The 21,741-nt window shown below is 43.5% G+C and overlaps 1 protein-coding gene across 5 annotated transcripts in view; it reads left to right on the forward strand.

Moving 5' to 3' along the window:
* Nucleotides 1–21,741, forward strand: part of snx29 (sorting nexin 29) — a 751,140-nt gene that overhangs the window by 132,016 nt on the left and 597,383 nt on the right. For all 5 annotated transcript variants that reach the window (XM_070856731.1, XM_070856732.1, XM_070856735.1 and 2 more), the window contains exons 9-11: nucleotides 12,035–12,159; nucleotides 15,193–15,286; nucleotides 15,516–15,595. In XM_070856731.1, coding sequence (XP_070712832.1) covers nucleotides 12,035–12,159; nucleotides 15,193–15,286; nucleotides 15,516–15,595 — 299 coding nt within the window. The remainder of the gene's footprint in view (nucleotides 1–12,034; nucleotides 12,160–15,192; nucleotides 15,287–15,515; nucleotides 15,596–21,741) is intronic.

Consider the following 21,741-nt stretch of genomic DNA (forward strand, 5'->3'; position numbering starts at 1 on the left):
AGCCCATCTGCTGCTGAAACCCACATCCATGCCTTTGGCACCAACACACACGACTCATCCAATGCTGTGCTGACCAGCATCCGTTCGCTGCCTTTCAGTTCCATAACCTCAGCTCATCCAAAATCTGCTGCTCATATCTAATTATACAGCAAGTCCGACTCACCCATCACGTCTGTCCTTGATGACCTACACTGGCTCCTGGTCCCCCAAAGCCTCGAATTCAAAATTCTGATCCTCGCGTTTAAGTTGGTTCATGCTTCCGTTCTGGCCCATCCTCCTCCAGCCCTACAGCCCCCTCTCCACCTATCCCCCCAGAATTCTGCATTCCTCTGTCTTTGGTCTCTTGTACCTGCCCCCACCCCACCCCCTTCCTTCTTTCTCCCATTGGCAGCTGTGCTTTCAGTAGTCTAGGCCCTACACTGTAAATTTCCCTTGCTAAACCTCTCCGCCCTCCTCATTCCTTTCGCTTTTATAACCTCCTTTTAAACCTACCTCTGACCAAGCTTTTGGTTATCCCTCTGAATATTGTATTTGGCTTGGCATCCATTTTGGTCTGATTATACCTCTGTGAAGCTCCTTGGGATGCTTTTCTAAATTGAAGGTGATATATAAATGTTATGAAGTTAGTGAAGAAAGCTTGAGATTTGTAATGTAGAAGTGGTCAGTATTGGCATTAATAATTGCACTGTTATTTGGTAGGGACTGTTATTTTCATACATGTGTATCACCATTTTTATTTTCAATGATTTAACTCAAAAGAAGGGAATTTCAAACATAAATCTATAATAAATAACTTGGCGTTCTTAATTTGAGGCTTGAAAAAACAGATCAAAATTTTAATGAATATTTCAAACCTTTTACTGAAACATCGTTACTGCTTTGGAGCAGATTTTATACATAAGATTTTGGAATACTTACTAAACACCATTGCGGAGAACAAATCCAAAAGAGAAAAAGGATAAATTAAATTTGAATCTGCAAATCCAAAAGACTAATTTATATTAACAGTTATATTTTTCCATTTTGTCTCATTGGGGCAAACAATAAATGAATCAGGTTTGGAATTTGAGGCCAGAAGTATTTTTATTGTGATATTTATACTTTGGCACCGCTCACCATCTCCCATTGAAATGGCAGGCAACCAACCTCCTTCAAGACTTATTATCGTGACTCCCCATAACTGGCTGTCCAGAGCTGCACAAGTAAGGTGCTTCTTTCTCTCTCTTCCTACCCTATTCAAAGAAGTAGGTGAGGAAATCGCAGATGCTTTAGTCATGATCTTTCCAAACTCTCTCGATTCAGGAATTGTCCCTTTGGATTGAAAAATTGCCAATGTCACTCCATTAATTAAGAAATGGAATTTAATTCAGAGAAGTGTGAGGTGATGCACTTTGGGAGGGCTAATAAGGAAAGGGTATACACATTAAGCAATAGGCCACTTAATAGTGTAGATGAACAAAGGGACCTTGGAGTGCTTGTCCACAGAACTCTTTTTTTAAATTCGTTGCCAATCTTTCCAATTTTTTGTCAGATCACAAACGCCAGAGGTCACCCTGCACACATCAAGGATCACTCTGCGCCAATGCTCTTAGCCAAAAGGCCGAGAGCCAAAGCACCGTTCCTGGAAGTACTGCAATACCAGGTTCGTGCCATGGAGGTGGATGGGTCAGGCCCCCCACACACCTCCGTGGAGGTGGATGGGTCAAGCCACCCCACCCACCTCCCTGAAAGTAGCAGGCCTGGTGGATAAGGTGATTAAGATGGCATACAGAATGCTTGCCTTTATTGGCCGAGGCATAGAATACAAGAGCAGGGAGGTTATGCTTAAATTGTATAATCATGAGATTTGTAATGTAGTCGTGGCTCGTATTGGCATTAATAATTGCACTGTGTTGTTTTCATACATGTGTATCACCATAGCTGCAGTTCTGGTCGCCGTATTATAGGAAGGAAGTGATTGCACTAGAGAGGGTGCAGAGGAGATTTACTGGGATGCTGCCTGGAATGGAGAATCTTAGTTATGAGGACAGATTGGATAGGCTGGGTTTGTTCTCATTGGGACAGAGAAGGTTGAGAAGAGACCTCATCGAGGTGTACAAAATATTGAGGGGCCTGGATATAGTGGATAGTAAGGGTCTATTTCCATTGGTGGAGGTGGCTATTACGAGGGGGCATAGTTTTAAGGTGGTTGGTGGAAGGTTTAGATGGGATTTGAGGGGGGCTTCTTTACGCAGAGGGTTGTGGTGATCTGGAACTCGCTGCCTGGAAGAGTGGTGGATGCAGAAACCCTCACCACTTTTAAGAGATGGTTGGATGGGCATTTAAACTGCAGTAACCTGCAAGGTTATGGACCTAGAGCTGGTAATTGGGATTAGACTGGATGACCTTTTGTTGGACAGCGCAGATATAATGGTAAGTACAGCAGGGAATAGAATATGGCCAGGGTGATGATCTGGACTAGTTTTGATTGCCTGGTTGGGTCGGAGAGGAATTTTCCGAGATTTTTCTCCCTAAATTGGCCTGGGTTTTTATCTGGTTTTTGCCTCTCCCAGGAGATCACATGGCTCCGGTTGGGGTGGAGTGTAGAATGTTTCAGTATAAGGGGTGTCGCAGTTGTGTGAGGCGGACTGACTGGGTTGGGTGCTCTTTGCCTTTCCTTCATTGTTCATAGGTTTATATGTAACCTTTAAGGCTGCTGACCAAGGGCCGTGCGGCTCTTTGTCAGCCGGTGCAGACACGATGGGCCAAAATGGCCTCCTTCCGCGCTGTAAATTTCTATGTTTCTATGTTCTATGTTTCTAAAGGTAGCAGAGAGAAATTATAGACCTATTTGTCTATCGTCTGTTGTGGGGATGTTTCTAGAATCTGTTATAAGGGACAGAGTGACTGGGCACTTGGGCAAATATGAACTGATTAGAGAGTCAGCATGAACTTATAAAATCATGTGACAGTTTTGAGGGTCTGATCTTCAAATACTCTTTTCCTCAGACGGCCGAAGGCTGCACTGGCGCACTGGAGGCGGTGTTGAATCTCATCATCAATGTCTGCCCTTGTTAATAGGAGGCTCCCGAGATAGGGGAAGTGGTCCACGTTGTCCAGGGCCACGCCGTGGATCTTGATGTCTGGGGGGCAGTGCTGTCCGGCAAGGACAGGCTGGTGGAGGACCTTTGTCTTACTAATGGTTAGCGTAAGGCCCATGCTTTCAAACGCCTCGATAAATACATCACCTATGTCCTGGAGTTCAGCCTCTCTGTGTGCACAGACGCAGGCGTCGTCCACGTACTGTAGCTCGACAACAGAGGTTGGAGTGGTCTTGGACCTGGCCTGGAGATGATGAAGGTTGAACAGCTTCCCACTGGTTCTGTAGTTTAGCTCCACTCCAGCGGGGAGCTTATCAACTGTGAGGTGGAGCATGGCAGCAAGGAAGATTGAGAAGAGGGTTGGGGCGATGACACAGCCCTGCTTGACCCCGGTCCGGACATGGATTGGGTCTGTGATGGATCCGTTGGTAAGGATCACGGCTTGCATGTCGTCGTGGAGCAGGTGGAGTATGGTGATGTAGTTTTGGTGCATCCGAAACGGAGGAGGACGCTCCATAGACTCTCGCTGTTGACAGTGTCAAAGGCCTTTGGAAGGTCAAAGAAGGCCATGTATCAGGGTTGGCACTGTTCCCTGCATTTTTCCTGCAGCAGTTGCGCTGCAAAAATCATGACATATGAGGAGAGACTGGATCAACTGGGCTTTTAAACGTTGGAGTTTAGAAGGATGAAAGGGGATCTCATAGAAACATACAAGGTTCTGACGGGACGGGACAGGTTAGATGCGGGTAGATTGTTCCCGATGTTGGGGAAGTCCAGAACCAGGGGGTCACAGTCTAAGCATTTAGGACCGAGCTGAGGAGAAACTTTTTCACTCTGAGAATTGTGAACCTGTGGAATTCTCTTGTTGAGGCCAGTTCATTGGATATATTCAAAAGGGAGTTAGATGTGGCCCTTACGGCTAAAGGGATCAGCGGGTATGGAGAAAAAGCAGGAATGGGGTACTGAAGTTGCATGATCAGCCATGATCATATTGAATGGTGGTGCGGGCTCGAAGAGCTGAATGGCCTACTCCTGCACCTATTTTCTATGTTTCTATGTCCGTTGTGCCCCGGAGGGGACGAAATTCGTACTGCGACTCTAGGAGGAGCTCCTCGGCCATGGGGAGAAGACGATTGAGGAGAACTCTAACGATGACTTTCCCAGTGGTTGATAGCATGGTCTACAGGGCCGAAGTAATACCCGCCCTCCTGTATGGCTCAGAGACGTGGACCATGTACAGTAGACACCTCAAGTCACTGGAGAAATACCACCAGCGATGTCTCTGCAAGATCCTGCAAATCCCCTGGGAGTACAGACGCACAAGCATTAGCGTCCTCATCCAGGCCAACATCCCCAGCATTGAAGCAATGACCACACTTGATCAGCTCCGCTTGGCAGGCCACATAGTTCGCATGCCAGACACGAGACTCCCAAAGTAAGCGCTCCACTCAGAACTCATCCACGGCAAACGAGCCAAACGCGGGCAGAGGAAACATTACAAGGACATCCTCAAAGCCTCCCTGATAAAGTGCAACATCCCCACTGACACCTGGAAGTCCTTGGCCATAGACCGCCCTAAGTGGAGGAAGTGCATTCGGGAGGGTGCTGAGCTCCTCGAGTATCGTTGCCGAGAGCATGCAGAAATCAAGCGCAGGCAGCGGAAGGAGCGTGCGGCAAACCAGGCTCCCTGCCCACCCTTTCCCTCAATGACTATCTGTCCCACCTGTGACAGAAACTGTGGTTCTCGTATTGGACTGTGCAACCACCTAAGAACTCATGCTAAGAGTGGAAGCAAGTCTTCCTCGATCCTGAGGGACTGCCTATGATGATGATGATAAAGTCATGTCTAACGAACCAAGTTGAATTTTTTGAGGATGTAACTAACGTGGTAGATAAGGGTGTGTCTGTAGATGTTATTTATATGGACTTCCAAAAGGCATTCGATAAAATTCCACAAGCGGCAATTAGCAAAAATAAAAGTGCTTCAAATTGTTGGTAACCTATTGACATGGACAGGGAATTAGTTAGGCAGTAGGAGATGGAGAATAGGGTTAATGGGTATGCAATCCAATTGGCAGGATGCGACTTGTGTCCCCCAAGGATCTGTACTGGGTCTGCAGCTCTTCACTATATTTATCAATGACTTAGAGGGAGGTATAGAGACCTGTATATCCAAGTTGGTTGACAACACTAAGATAGGCGGCACAGTAAGAATTGTGGATGGGAGCAGAAAGTTGCAAAGGAACATTGATAGACTAAGTGAGTAGGCAAAACTGTGGCAGATGGAGTTTAATGTGGGAATTGTGACCTGAGAAAGACATCAGAATATTTTCTAAATGGTAAAAAGCTAGGAACTGCGGGGGATCAAAGAGATTTAGGGGTCCATGTATAGAAATCACTAAAAGCAAGTGAACAGGCATGAAAAATAATTTAGAAGGTTGATGGAATTTTAGCCTTTATCTTAGAGTACAAAGGAATGGAAGTTATGTTACAACTGTATAAAGCTCTGATTAGACCGCATGTGGAGTACTGCATTCAGTTCTGGGCACCTCACCTCAGGAAGGATATATTAGCCTTGGAGGGGATGCAGCGCAGATTCACCAGAATGATAATGGGTCTAAAAGAGTTAAGTTATGAGGACTTGTTGCTTGGACTAGGCTTGTATTCCCTTCAGTATAGAAGATTAAGTGGTAATATAATTGAGGTGTTTAAGATAATTGAAGGATTTGTCGGGTAGATGGAGATAACGTATTTCCTTTGGTGGGCGAGTCCAGAATAAGGGGGCATAATCTTAAAATTAGAGCTTGGCTGTTCAGGGGTGACGTCAAGAAGCACTTCTTCACACAAAGTGTTGTGGAAATCTGGAACTCTCTGCCCTCAAAAAGCTATTAGAGCGAGATCAATTGACAAATTTAAAACTGGAGTACATTGTGGGTATTCACTTTGATAGGAAAAATGGAAAAGCTTATTATTATTTAAATGGGGAGATATTACAAAATGCTGAGGTACAGAGGGATCTGGGGGTCCTTGTATATGAAACACAAAAAGTTAACATGCAGGTACAGCAAGTAATTATGAAGGCAATGTAATGTTGGCCTTAATTGCAAGGGGGATGGAGTATAAAAGTAGGGAAGTCCTACTACAACTGTACAGGGCATTGGTGAGACCACACCTGGAGTACTGCGTACAGTCTTGGTCTCCATATTTAAGGAGGGATATACTTGCATTGGAGGCCGTTCAGAGAAGGTTCATGAGGTCGATAACTGAAATGAAGGGGTTATCTTCTGAAGAAAGGTTGAGCAGATTTGGCCGATACTCATTGGAGTTTAGAAGATCAATTGCTGGAACTTAGAGGGCATAGTTTCAGAATAAGGGGTCGCCCATTTAAAACAGAAATGAGGAGGTATTTCTTCTTTCAAGAGGGTTGTGAATCTTTGGAATTCTCTACCCCAGAGAGCTGTGGAGGCTGGGAATATATTTAAGGTGGAGATAGACAGATTTTTGAATGATAAGGGAGTAAAGGGTTATTGGGAATGGGCAGGGAAGTTGAGTTGAGGCCAAGATCAGATCAGCCATGATCTTACTGAATGGCGGAGCAGGCTTGAGGGACCAAATGGCCTACTCCTGCTCCTATTGCTTACGTTCTCATGTAGATTGATTTTTGTTAGGTAAGGGCATTAAGGAATATGGAGCAAAGGCAGGTAAATGGAGTTCTAATTGAATGGCGGAACAGGCTTGAGCTGAATGGCTTACTTCTGTTCGATATATTCCGTGTCTTTTTGTCATGGGCACAAAACTCTGTCCTATACTCTGCTAAAACCCATTGTGTTGTAATGCCCTTGAATTCGAGCTCACAATACAGCTTCATATTTTTGTGAATATTCAAAAAAAATCTATATTCTAACCTTTAAGAGCATATATTAAAAAGCAACTTTCTAAATTCTTAGCTGAATTAAGTATTTACTGTCAGAATGTTAACCTTTCAGAGCAGTAGTCATGACATTTGTCTGTGGACTTCCTGTTGCATAGAACACATTTGAAATGTCAGATTGTTGATGCTAAATTGTCTGTTGAGAGAGAATTAAGGTTGTCGAATTTTAGGATGTGCCCATCCATAAATTACTTCAGATGCAGTTTTTATTGTAATATTTAAATATATCAATGTATTTTGCTGATATTTTCCCATTATTAAGTGTGAATACCAGCAAAAATAACTTTCACAATGTGTTCTATTCACTGCAATGTTGTTCTGTTGTACAGAATATGGAAGACTAGTTCTGTGTAGCAACATGCCAGTCTTTGGATTGGTTAATCATTGACTTTCTGTTGATTTAACTGCAATTAGCACTATTATTAAATGCATCTTAATTTTTTAAAAATTATTTAACAGATTTTTTTCATTTGAAGGAAAAACAAGTGTTGCGTGCGACATGTTGTGGTTTATCATTAAAATAAAACCGCATTTATATTTTTCTTCCTCTATGGTAGATTTGGCTTCTCTTGGAATCTATCATGTATTTGTACAGGTTTATGAAAGATATTCCAAAATAGATGGATGTAAACAAAGATTTAACACAAGTTTTTGGATTTGTGAAATAATTTGATGATTTCACATTTTGGGACATTTCATTAATTGTGCATATTTCACTTGTAAGTTACTTGTAAGAAACAATACAAGGATGACTGACAACTTGTCGTCTAAGTAGATCCTAGAAATGATTTTCAGTTATGCTACCAATTGATAAGATTCTTCTCCCAGTTTAGTTTAATTTTTTTTAATGAAGATGGTTCACTGCGCTTCCAAGTTTAAACTCCAATGTTTAATTTTAGATGATAGGGAAAAATGAGACTGAGGCTGGGGAACTGGAGTTTCAGCATCCAACTTCAGCAGAATGAACACGTTCTCAAAGCTTCAAAAAGTTGTTACAAATCTTATTCTGTAATTTGTTCGAAATTTTTCAAGTAAGACTTGTAGTTAATGAAAGCTGATATTTTTATTTTTCAAAGCAAATAGTGTGAATCTGTGTTCCTTGAAAGTGAATTAAATATAATGTCTTTTTAAAATATTGAAACCATCTGATTTTAATAAACATCTAACCATATCAGTTAAAAAGGGACTTTACACAGGATTACATAGGATATACAGCACAAAAACAGGCCATTCAGCCCAACCAATCTGTACGGGCACTTATGCTCCACTCGAGCCTCCTCCCGACTTTTCTTATCTAACTCGATCAGCATAACCCTCTATTCCCTTCTTTCTCATATGCTTATCTAGCCTCCCCTTAAATACAGCTATCATCAGCACAGGCATACTCTCGGCGATGAGACTCGAGGTGCTCAGCACCCTCCCAGATGCACTTCCTCTACTTAGGGTGATCTTTGGCCAGGGACTGCTAGGTGTCAGTGGGGATGTTGCACTTTTATCAGGGATGCTTTGAGGTTGTGCTTGTAACGTTTCCTCTGCCCACCTTTGGCTCGTTTGCCGTGAAGGAGTTCCGAGTAGAGCGCTTGCTTTGGGAGTCTCGTGTCTGGCATGCGAACAATGTGGCCTGCCCAGCGGAGCTGATCGAGTGTGGTCAGTGCTTAAATGCTGGGGATGTTGGCCTGGTCGGAGGACACTCATCATCATCATAGGCAGTCTCTTAGAATCGAGGAAGACTTGCTTCCACTCTTAACATGAGTCCTTAAGTGGCTGAACAGTCCAATACGAGAGCCACAGTCCCTGCCACAGGTGGGACAGACAGTCGTTAAGTGTAAGGGTGGGTGGGAATGGTTTGCGCATTTGTCCCACCCACCCTTACTCTCAACGACTGTCTGGCGCTTGTTTTCTGCATGCTCTCGGCAATGAGACTCGAGGCGCTTAGTGCCTTCCCGGATGCACTTCCTCCACTTAGGGCGGTCTTTGGCCAGGGACTCCCAGGTGTCAGTGGGGATGTTGCACTTTATTAAGGAGGCTTCGAGGGTGTCCTTGTAACGTTTCCTCTGTCCACCTTTGGCTCTTTTGCCATGAAGGAGTTCCGAGTAGAGCGCTTGATTTGGGAGTCTCGGTGTCTGGCATGCGGACAATGTGGCCTGCCCAGCAGAGCTGATCAAGTGTGGTCAGTGCTTCAATGCTGGGGATGTTGGCCTGGATGAGGACACTAATGTTGGTGCATCTGTCCTCCCAGGGGATTTGTAGAATCTTGCGGAGGCATCGTTGGTGGTATTTCTCCAGTGACTTGAGGTGTCTACTGTACATGATCCATGTCTCTGAGCCATACAGGAGAGCGGGTATTACTACAGCCATGTAGACCATGAGCTTGGTGGTGGATTTGAGGGCCTGGTCTTCCAACACTCTTTTCCTGAAGCGGCCGAAGGCTGCGCTGGCGCACTGGAGGCGGTGTTGAATCTCTCCATCAATGTCTGCTTTTGTTGATAAGAGGCTCCCGAGGTATGGGAAATAGTCCACGTCGTCAAGGGCCGCGCCGTAGATCTTGATGACTGGGGGACAGTGCTGTGCGGCGAGGACAGACTGCTGGAGGAACCTTTGTCTTACGGATGTTTAGCGTAAGGCCCATGCTTTCGTATGCCCCAGTAAATACGCCGACTATGTCCTGGAGTTCAGCCTCTGAATGTGTGCAGACGCAGGCGTCGTTGACGTACTGTAGCTCGATGACAGAGTTGGGGTGGTCTTAGACTTGGCCTGGAGACGGCAAAGGTTGAACAGCTTCCCACAGGTTCTGTAGTTTAGTTCCACTCCAGCGGGGAGCTTGTTGGCTGTGAGGTGGAACATGGCAGTGAGAAAGATTGAGAAAGATTGAGAAGAGCGTTGGGGCGATGACGCAGCCCTGCTTGTCCCTGGTCCGGACGTGGCTTGGGTCTGTAATGGATCCGTTGGTAAGGATCACGGCCTGCATGTCGTCGTGGAGCAGGTGGAGGATAGTGACGAGCTTTTGGGGGCATCTGAAACAGTGGAGGACGCTCCATAGACCCTTGCAGTTGACAGCGTCAAAGGAGTCCATGTATAAGGGCTGGTGCTGTTCCCTACATTTTTCCTGCGGCTGTCGCGCTGTAAAAATCATGTCCATTGTGCCCCGTAGGGGACGAAATCCGCATTGTGACTCCAGGAGGAGCTCCTCAGCCACAAGGAGAAGACGGTTGAGGAGGACTCTCGTGACAACCTACCCAGTGGCCGATATCAGGGAGATTCCTCTGTAGTTGCCGCAGTTGGACTTGTCCCCTTTTTTAAAGATGGTCACGATCACTGCATTTCTGAGATCTCCTGGCATGGTCTCCTCTCTCCAGATGAGAGAGATGAGATCATGCATTCGCGCCAACAGTGCCTCTCCGTCATACTTCAGTGCCTCAGCGGGGATTCCATCCGCTCCTGTAGCCTTGTTTTTAAGCTGTCTTACGGCTTTTTCTACCTCGTGCAGTGTTGGGGTTTTACTGAGGTGCGGGATGGAGTCAAAGACACTTGAGTCAAAGGTAGAGTCTCGTTGAGGAGATGTTCAAAGTGCTCCTTCCAGCAGGCCTCGGTGTCCTTGATGAGTGTTTCCCCGTTCTTGGCCAGCCGAGGGGGAGGGGTCTTGGATGTTTGGGCTGTAGGTGGCCTTGACTGTGGTGAAGAATCCTCGCACATCATGGCTGTCGGCCAGCTGCTGTATCTCCTGTGCTTTCTTCATCCACCATCTGTTCTTTAGGTCCCGAGTTTTTTGTTGGACCTCGGCCTTAAGCCGTCTGTAATGCTGCCTTGCTGCTCTCGAGTTAGGTTGTTGTTTAAGGCTCAGAAATGCCCTGCGCATGTGATCTATTCGTTCTTGGGTCTCCTGCTCATTCTCATCAAACCAGTCCTGGTGTTTCCTGGTTGAGTGACCAAGCGTCACTTCACAGGCACTGGTTATGGAGGCCTGGAGGGCAGACCAAGCGCTGTAGGCATTCTGCATCTCGGAGTCATCAAGGCACGCCAGGTTAGCTGTGAGGCTTTAACAGTATAGGGCTCTCTTAGCTGGGTCTTTGAGTGCCTCGGCATTGACTTTTTTGCAGCACTGCCTCTGCAGCCCTCGCCGCTTTGGGGCTATGTTGATGTCAATAATGGACCAGATTAGGTGGTGGTCCATCCAGCAGTCGTCGGCTCCTGTCATGGCGCGGGTGATGCGCACATCCTTGCGATCCCTGGCTCGAACGATGACATTGTCGAGCAGTGTTTGGCGCGACATTGTGGCCACGATGCCTTGTACTTGTCCCTCTGGCGGAACAAGGTGTTGGTGATGACAAGGTCATGTTCTAGACATTTTGTCAGGAGTAGGGTACCGCTGGAGTTGGTTTTCCCAAACCCTCTCTGCCGATCACGCCTCCCTAGAGGGCTGTGTCCTTGCCAACCCTGGCGTTGAAGTCACCAAGGAGGATCAACTATATATTCTCTTCAGCCACTTCCTGCAGTAGCGAGTTCCACATTCTCGCCGGTTAAAGAAGTTTTTGCTGAATTCCCTATTTGATTTCTTGGTGACTATCTTATATTGATGGCCTCCAGTTATGCTCTTTCCCATGTGAAAACATTCTCTCTGTATCCACACTATCAAAACTTTTCATAACTTTCAAGACCTCTATTAGGTCACCCCTCAGCCATATCTTTTCAAGATGGCTCTGTTCATCCTTTCCTTTATAGGTCTAACCTCGCATTTCTGGTATCATCCTTGTAAAACTTCAAAATAAATGCTTATTACTTTGTGGTTCCCAATGTGGGCTGAAGAGCACACGTGTAAAAGAATTAAGAGAGTGAGAAATAAGCATGGAGACAGTTTTATAGGAAGAGAGATATGCATTTGTAAACTTTTTGTTTGTGAGCAATGTCATAGAAGATCAACCAGCAATTTTAAATAAATATTTTCCTCCTATTTTTGCAGTGCACAAAAGCTTTGTGGAATTTCTAAGTTTGTAGTGATCACAATCCCTGTTTTTAAATGTTTCAGATCTGTTGCAGAGAATCTTTCCATCTCACAAATGTCCAGCTGGAACACCCTTCAAGTTCTGAATGACAACGACAGTTCTGATATTCTTTTTCCCGTCGTTGCAGTTGGTTCCTACACTCAGTCTGGTTGGTGCATGAAAGCTTCAGTGATTTATGCTTATTCTTTCTTGACCTGCAGCTCCCTCTAGTGCCTCATTCAAGTATGATATACTGTTTAAAAACTGAAACTGTACCCACTTTTTCTTTTTATATAATACTTTGTTTACTCTTTTGACAGATCAGAATTATTGGTCGTTTCAGAATTTCTCTGTTATTTTCCTTTCATCCTCATTATTTTGTCTACTTGAAGTCTCTTGCCAGCAGTTGACTTCATCCGTTAAACTGAAATACTGCAACACACTCAACTGTGAAAGCCATGCTTGGTTCAGGTGGATTGCAGTATGCCCTTTTTTCTCCTTGCTCAGTTGTGATGCTCAGTCAATGTGAAGCACCCAAAAAATTGAAATGTTTTAATGTATAAAAAAATTGAAACGGAATGGTTTTCTAATTGAGGGGTATAATTCTGTGGTGTACTGACAAGTTTGCAACGTTCAGGATTTTCAGGGAAAAAAACCTTTCTGATACTTTTTGAATATGTACAGCAACACTTAGTCTTCTCTTCATTCCTTCTCCTTCCTTCACAAAACTTCTTTACATCTATGCTTGCTTGTTGGCAGGATGGAAAGGAACAATCAACAAATATCTCCACAGTTTCTGTTCTTGCTTAGTGTGCCGTTAAATATATTCGGTGATCTTTATGATGTGAGATCTGGATCAACTACAGGGTACATTAATTTCCTGTTCTTGGTCCAAAATTGTGCCAAAATTGCTACTTCACCATAAAATTGAACATAGAATATGTTCATAGAATTGAACAAAAATGTGCTAAAGATCTTTGGAGACAATGGACTTGAACCACTTTTCGAGACCCCCTAACACACCAGTGACACTTGCAATAACGTCTGGCTGGCGAATGAATGGAAATCCATTTTGGCCCTAGAAATTATAACCGGTTTGTCTGAACTACAGCTGGGTCTCCACAGAAAACTGATAAAATGCACATAATATTTTCAGTTGTAACTCAACAAGGTCTTTGCAGAATCACAAGAGGCCAACTTATAGAGATAAATTTTCAATATGGGACCATACTAAATCACAATATACAGTACCAGCAAAAGGTTAAAGCTACATTTTCTAGAAATTACCACAAAGCTTCCAGCAGGTTTGGTAAACATGAAGTGTAATTTTGTATAATATGAGATTATTTTTTTAAAGAATAGGAACCGTTAACCAGTTGTTAACCTGTGGAATTCCCTGCTGCAGAGAGTTGTTGATGCCAGTTCATTGTATATATTCAACAGGGAATTAGATATAGCCCTTACGGCTAGGGGAACCATGGGGTATGGAGAGAAAGCAGGAAAGTGGTACTGAGGAAATGATCAGCCATGATCTTATTGAATGGCGGTGCAGGCTCGAAGGGCTGAATGGCCTACTCCTGCTATTTTCTTTGTTTCTATGTTTCTATGTAATAGTCTATCGACTGTGGATCAGTTCCTATGGACTGGAGGGTAACTAATGTAACACCACTTTTTAAGAAAGGAGGGAGATAGAAAACGGGTAATTATAGACCGGTTAGCCTGACATCAGTCGTGGAGAAAATGTTGGAATCAATTATTAAAGATGAAATAGCAGCGAATTTTGAAAGCAGTGACAGGATCAGTCCAAGTCAGCATGGATTTATGAAAGGGAAATCATGCTTGACAAATCTTCTAGAATTTTTTGAGGATGTAACTGGTAGAGTGGACAAGGGAGAGCCAGTGGATGTGGTGTATTTGGACTTTCAAAAGGCTTTTGACAAAGCCCCACACAAGAGATTGGTTTGCAAAATTAAAGCACATGGTATTGGGGGTAAGGTACAGACATGGATAGAGAACTGGTTGACAGACAGGAAGCAGAGAGTCGGGATAAACGGGTCCTTCAGAATGGCAGGCAGTGACTAGTGGACTGCCGCAGAGCTCAGTGCTGGGACCCCAGCTCTTTACAATATAAATCAATGATTTAGATGAAGGAATTGAGTGTAATATCTCCAAGTTTGCAGATGACACTAAACTAGGTGATGGTGTGAGCTGTGAGGAGGTCGCTAAGAGGCTGCAGGGTGACTTGGTCAGGTTAGGTGAGTGGGCAAATGCATGGCAGATGCAGTATAATGTGGATAAATGTGAGGTTATTCATTTTGGGGGCAAAAACACAAAGGCAGAATATTATCTGAATGGCGGCAGATTAGGAAAAGGGGATGTGCAACGAGACCTGGGTGTCATGGTACATCAGTCATTCAAAGTTGGAATGCAGGTACAGCAGGCGGTGAAGAAGGCAAATGGTATGTTGGCCTTCATAGCTAGGGGATTTGAGTATAGGAGCAAGGAGGTCTTACTGCAGTTGTACAGGGCCTTAGTGAGGCCTCACATGGAATATTGTGTTAAGTTTTGGTCTCCTAATCTGAGGAAGGACGTTCTTGGTATTGAGGGAGTGCAGTGAAGGTTCACCAGACTGATTCCCAGGATGGCAGGACTGACATATGAGGAGAGACTGGATCGACTGGGCTTGTATTCACTGGAGTTTAGAAGGATGAGAGGGGATCTCATAGAAACATATAAAATTCTGATGGGACTGGATAGGTTAGATGCAGGAAGAATGTTCCACTTGTGGGGGAAGTCCAGAACCAGGGGACATAGTCTAAGGATAAGGGGTAAGCCATTTAGGACTGAGATGAGGAGAAACCTCTTCACTCAGAGAGTTGTTAAACTGTTGAATTCCCTACCGCAGAGAGTTGTTGATGCCAGTTCATTGGATATATTCAAGAGGGAGTTAGATATGGCCCTTACGGCTAAAGGGATCAAGGGGTATGGAGAGAAAGTTGGAAAGGAGTACTGAGGTGAATGATCAGCCATGATCTTATTGAATGGTGGTGCAGGCTCGAAGGGCCGAATGGCCTACTCCTGCACCTATTTTCTATGTTTCTATGTTTCTATGTTAAAAGCTGTCAAATATCGAGCTGTTTGTATTTTCTGTGTGTCAAATTAGCTTGTTTAGCGAAATAATGTAAATTACATTGTGTTGCAGATGCCACTTCTGACAACCTGGTGTACTGTGATGAACATGAAAATGTCACTCTGGCTGTCGAATTAGCCCAGAAAGGATCCCAGCTTCACTACAGGTGTGGATTAAATGATTACTTGTCGCTGATTATATTGTTAATAGGTGATTTGTTTCCCAGAAATATTCAAATTGATAATACCAAGCTATATGAATTAAAACTTCTGAAACACTATTGCAACTTGGTTTTCTGAACTGTATTGATGTTAAGGAAACAAAACATAATTTCATAGACATATTTGATGAAATGTTTTGTTTTCCTGAACTATTGCTTTGTCATCTTTGCACAGTGCTGAAGCCACTCCTCCACTTCAGGCTGATGTTAGTGGACTTTCGCCAGCTGCTACTGTCCCAGAATCGATGACTCTTGGTGAGTGTCTTTACAAAATATTTATCGGTTGAATTTAATTGGATTAATATGCTGTAAATCTAAAAGCAATTTCCTTGTTTATTTTGTTGTATAACCAACTATGTACAGTGTATCTGGATTCTACAACAAAGTTTTTGAAGATTGAGCTCTCAAGCTAAAAATTTAGTTTTGGGCTTCTTTAGGCAGTTTTCTGCTTCAGAGAGAGAGAGAAAAGAAAGAGACCGATGAAAAAGAAAGAAGGATTGAGAAGTGTATGGAAGTAACTCCAGAGGTTGCAGGCTCTGCCGTGATTGTTCAGGTGAAGGAAGGAGGGCATGCATGAGTGGTTGGAGTTACAGGAATGGCGTGTAGGGGGAAATATTGAGATGGACATTCTGGTGATTTAAAAAGTCCGTTTATTTGGTTGCTGTGAGCCATGTGGTTGGTAGACCTTTGATCAAATGTCTGACTGAGAACTATTCACTATTTATGAAGCTCCTTGCGGCTGTGATGTCCAGTTCATGAAGCGCAGTAATTTTTTCTGTGTGCGCATACAATGCCCTATTTGTCACTTAGCTTTTGCTGCCATTGTTGTTTCCGCAGTAACTGCTGTTCACTGTCGGATTTAAAAGTTATTCACTTTATGTCATAGTATGGAATGCCATCCTGGTTGGTCTGCTGCAGGCATCTCCCATTTGTCTCTGTCGCTTCAGTATGTTTTCAAAGTGCTTACTCTGTCCATCCTATGAATATGTGTCACACCTGAGCTTGTGATACAGAGCATTCTAGAGAAGTCTGTCATCATCCATTCTGATCGTCCATCCAGAAACATGTCCTACCAGTGGGGCTATACATTTCTTAGCATTGTGTCAACACTCTTATTTTTCACCTTGCAATTCATAACATGATGATTCCATGTGATAAACATTATAGATCTGAGATAGTGGAGATAACATATGTTACACTGTTAGAAGTAACACCAATAGAATGGCTCAATTTAATAATGAGGCGGGAGAGTCAAGATCCCAACTGTATCTTAGACTTCCTGTTTAGTTTGCCACCTGATACTGTGGTGACCTCAGACTCAGTCTTTCAGTCTGCAAAAGGAGCAAATGGTCTTTATGAATCATGCAAGAGCTGTTTGATCAATGAAAGCAATGCTCAACAGTATAGTTCTCTGGTCGATGAAGTCTGTTGTTGCATTTAGTTCAGCATTGTTGTTGATGGACGGTTTGATGCATTGTTGACTGGATGTAGTTCGGCATCTCATCTCCGTTTTCTTTTGGTTAATGGCAAGGCTCAAAAAAGGACAGAAAAGAAAGACTTGCTTTACATTTATTGTGAATCTATTCGTGATCAGTATTATATGCGAGCCTCCAGTATACAGTCATCAATAAATGAGACTTAAAATGTAGATTTAAACTTTATATGAATAAATATTGTAATTTAGTTTGGTTGTTGTATTCCATGTTACAAAAGTACGATAAGTAGCAAGAAACTTTGAAACCGCAGTGTCATTGTGCTTGTGGCATTAAGCCTAGGTTTTGGGGCTGGAGCCAATTGAAAGCACTGTTGTTACTCTCACTTTCCCAATCTGTAGAGAGATGGCGACATCAACTGTCTCAGTGTCGATAAATCTCACCAGATCTCCTGCATTGCAACACAGTGGGGTCAAGTTTCGGCCTGAGTTGCTCCTATTTTTTTGGAGCAACTCGTTTGGAAAAGAGTATCTTAGGAATTGCAATTCTCGGCCTTTAGTTTGCTCAAGTTCTAGTGAGTTGGAACAGTTTTTTAGAACAGATTTTTTTCAAAAGGGAGCGTGTCCAGCCACTTATGCCTGTTTTGCAAGTTTAGGCAGCGAAAACTTACTCCAAACTAACTTAGAATGGAGTAAGTGTAGATTTTTGTACGCTCAGAAAAACATTGCCTACGTGTAGAAAATCATGTGTGTGGAACGAAAGATAGGGGGAGGTTTACAAACATTAAACACTTCACTTTTACAAATAAAGAGCCATCATCAATAATAAATGATAAATAAATCAATACATAAACCAATAAATCAATCCAAATAATTAAAAAAAAAATTAAAAATTAAAAATTAAAAATCACTCAATAAATAAACATTATTTCTACTCACCTACTGCAGCACCAGGGAGAAGAGGGGTGGGGGGGTGGGGAAGAGAAGAAGATGGGGACGTGAGAGGAGAAGAAGATGGGGGGGTGAGAAAAGAAGATGATGGGGGGGTGAGAGAAGATGATGATGGGGGGGTGAGAGAAGAAGATGATGGGGGGGTGATAGAGAGAGGAAGATGGGGGGGAGAAGAGAGGAAGATGGGGGTGAGAAAAGAGGAAGATGGGGGGGAGAAGAGAGGAAGATGGGGGGGAGAAGAGAGGAAGATGGGGGGGAGAAGAGAGGAAGATGGGGGGGAGAAGAGAGGAAGATGGGGGGGAGAAAAGAGGAAGATGGGGGGGAGAAGAGAGGAAGATGGGGGGGAGAGAGAAGACGACGAACAAGCCGGGCCCCGCCGAGGACTTCGGGCGGGGCCTGCAAGCAGCCGAAGTAAGATGCACAGGCCACTCGGCCGGGGATAGGGTCGTCGCCCCGGAGACAGGACGCTGGCAGCTACTGCGCACGCGTGCAGCTGCCGGCACTGTTTTTGGCGCAGGGCTTTAGCTCTGCCCCCAGCCGCTCCTGCTGCGCAGCGCCGAGGTGGAAATGGGCCTACAGCTATCTGAGAATCGCAAGCTAAGTATTTGGCGCAATTTTTGTTCTATAAATTAGGCGGGCCTCTCCGATATGCACCATTCTAGCGGGCGGCTGAAACTTGACCCCAGTATATGGACATAAATGAGGAAGAAAGCTGTATTTCTCAATACAGATTGGAGAAATACCACCAACGATATCTCCGCAAGATCCTGCAAATCCCCTGGGAGGGCAAACGTACCAACGTTAGTGTCCTTCACCAGGCCAACATCCCCAGCATTGAAATCCTGACCACACTTGATCAGCTCCACTGGGCAGGCGACATTGATCAATCTTTAATAAATGCCAATGTTACATTTCTGTGCTTTAGTCTGTTTGATTCTTGATTGTGCAGATTTCCTGAATTTCTCAGTTTTAAGGCATGTACACTTGGTTGGTTGGGTATAGTCCCTCTTTTGTGTCCTAGCCTTCAAATTATTAACATGTTCAGATTGGTTACAGGAATTGTAAACTTCAAAAGTGGAGCTTACTAAAATCCATGGTGTTAATTATGCAACAGAGTAAACCTGAGGACATCAGGCAACTCGGACCTGTGGTCTAATTGATCAATCTTATGCTAAGATTTTTTTTTACAAAAATGTCTTAGTTTGTAGAAAATATTGTTTAATTTGACAACTGCACCACTTCATGTAGGACAGAGCGGGGTCACCTTTCTTGTGTATAACTGACAATACCTAGCTTTACCTGTCTACCTTCATCCAGGACTGCATGACTATCTCTGTGTAAGTGATAACAGGTCAATGATGAGCCAGAACTTCTTGTCTTTCATCATTGGTAAGACCAAAACCATCCTATTTAAACCCTACTAGTAATTTCATTTCTTAATCCTTGGTCTCATATCCTACTTGAATGCATGTTCAAGCTCAACCCAATAGGTTGAATTGAGCTACAAACCATGCATCCAGTCCATCATAAAGATAGTCTACTTCTATCTCTGAAATAGTGCTCATCTTCAACCCTACTTCACTCCACTGCATTTGAAACCCTCATTCATGCCTTTGTCATCTGCAACGTTGACTTTTCTAACACCTTGCTGCCAAACTCCCAAGATCCACCACCCATTAGCTCCAATTCATTTGGAAGTCCGCTACCTGCATCCTATTCTGCACAAAGATCCATTCAGCTATCACCTCTGTCCTTGCCAATCTCCAATCGATCCCTGCACCTCAGTGCATCAATTTTAAAATCCTTCTCCTTATCTGTGCATAGTTCCACGGTCCCATTCCTCCTTACCTTTACAACCTCTCCAGCCCTAAGTCCCTGCTCACACCCTGCACTCTTTCAACTTTGGCCTACTGTGCGTTTTCCCCTTACTCTGTTCTACATTGGTTGTAGAACCTTCAGCCATCTTGTGCCCACACCCAGTCTGAGCTCCTGTATTTACTCATTTTCTACTATCTTCAAAAATCTCCTTAATATGTAACATTTTAACTACCCGATTGAACACCTCCCCAGTTTTTCTTCCATTCCTGATCAGGCACGATGGGCTGAATGGCCTCCTTCTGTGCTTTATGATTCTATCTGTGTCAGATGGAAGAATGAAGAATTCAAAGAAAAGACAAGGTAGTTAAACGCTCAACACATGAAGTCAAAAGAAATGACATTGACAAATAAGCAATGGCTGCAGCAATAGGAGTTATGAAGATATTCTATCAGATTACAAAGAAACTTGCAAGACACTTTGAACACTACAGCGTAAACAAGCATGGTTTGCGTGTCACCAAACCAGAAGATACAAGCAGGATGTGGGCAGAACATTTTAATGAAATATTTAACAAACTACCTCCAGACATTGGGATTGGCTTAAGTTCCATTGAGAAAATGACTGGACTGGCTGTTAATTGTGACAAAACTACCATCAGTTACATGAGTTCTACCATAGCTAACTTAAAGAACAAGCATTTATCCAGAATTGATTACATTTGTGTGGAATTGCTCAAAGAAGGTGGAGATGAAAACTACTATCCTGCGTTTATTTATGTAGTTTGCGGAAAAAGAAGTAACACCAAAGGTTTGGACAAAAGGAATCATTGTCAAGCTTCCCAAGCAGGGGGACAGAAGGGATGGTGACAACTGATGTAGTATTACGTTATTCTCTCTCTCTGGCAAACTTTTCCGTACCATTATCCTCAACAAAATTAGGACGGCTATTGATGGTAGATTACGAGAGGAGCAAGCTGGTTTTTGCCAGTCAGATCTTGCATATACTCTTTGTAACATCATTGCGCAAAGCAAAGAATCGCAGTTACTAATGGTGTCGAATTTTGTTGACGTTCAAAAGGCAATTGACAGTATTTGCAAAATTTCACTTTCCAGATTTTCAAGGCTTATTGGTTATCTAGAAAAATCATGAGCAAAATCCGGATTCTGTATGAAGCAGCACAGTGAGAACCGACAATGAGTTATTCCTCAAGTTCAACATAACAACCGGTGGCAGACGCTGCATCTTGTGCCTTGTATTTTATGGCATTGTGATTGATTTTGTAATTAGACAAATCCATAGAGTATCAAATCAGGCATTGCATCAACCAGTGGAGAACTTGGGGACCTAGATTTTGCAAACTCTATCAATCGCACTAATAAACAAAAATAGAAGTCATAACAACAACAAGTTTGCTGACGATAAAAAGATTAGAGGAAAAGCGATGTGTGAGGAGAACACAGAAAGCTGCAAAATGGCATAGACAGGCTAAGTGAGTGGGCAAAAATTTGGCAGATCGAGTATAATGTTGGAAAGTGTGAGGTCATGCACTTTGGCAGAAGAGCAAGTTATTATTTCAATGGAGAAAGATTGCAAAGTGCTGCAGTACAGCGGAACCTGGGGGTACTTGGGCATGAAGCACAAAAAGATAGTATGCAGGTACAGCAAGTGATCAGGAAGACCAATGGAATCTTGGTCTTTATTGCAAAGGGGATGGAGTATAAAAGCAGGGAAGTCTTGTTACAGCTGTACAGGGTATTGGTGAGGCCACACCTGGAATACTGCATGCAGTTTTGTTTTCCATATTTAAGAAAGGATATACTTGCTGTGGAGGCAGTTCAGAGAAGGTTCACTAGGTTTATTCCAGGGATGAGGGGGTTGACTTATGAGGAAAGATTGAGTAGGTTGGGCCTCTACTCATTGGATTTCAGAAGAATGTGAGGTGATCTTATCGAAACATATAAGATTATGAGGGGGCTTGACAAGGTGGATGCAGAGAGAATGTTTTCACTGATGGGGGAGACTAGAACCAGAGGGCATGATCTTAGAATAAGGGGCCACCCATTTAAAATTGAGATGAGGAGAAATTTCTTCTGAGGGTTGTGGATCTGTGGAATTCGCTGCCTCAGAGAGCTGTGGAAGCTGGGACATTGAATAAATTTAAGACAGAAATAGACAGTTTCTTAAACGATAAGTGAATAA

Source organism: Pristiophorus japonicus, chromosome 15, assembly GCF_044704955.1.
Source record: "Pristiophorus japonicus isolate sPriJap1 chromosome 15, sPriJap1.hap1, whole genome shotgun sequence".
Lineage (NCBI taxonomy): Eukaryota > Metazoa > Chordata > Chondrichthyes > Pristiophoridae > Pristiophorus > Pristiophorus japonicus.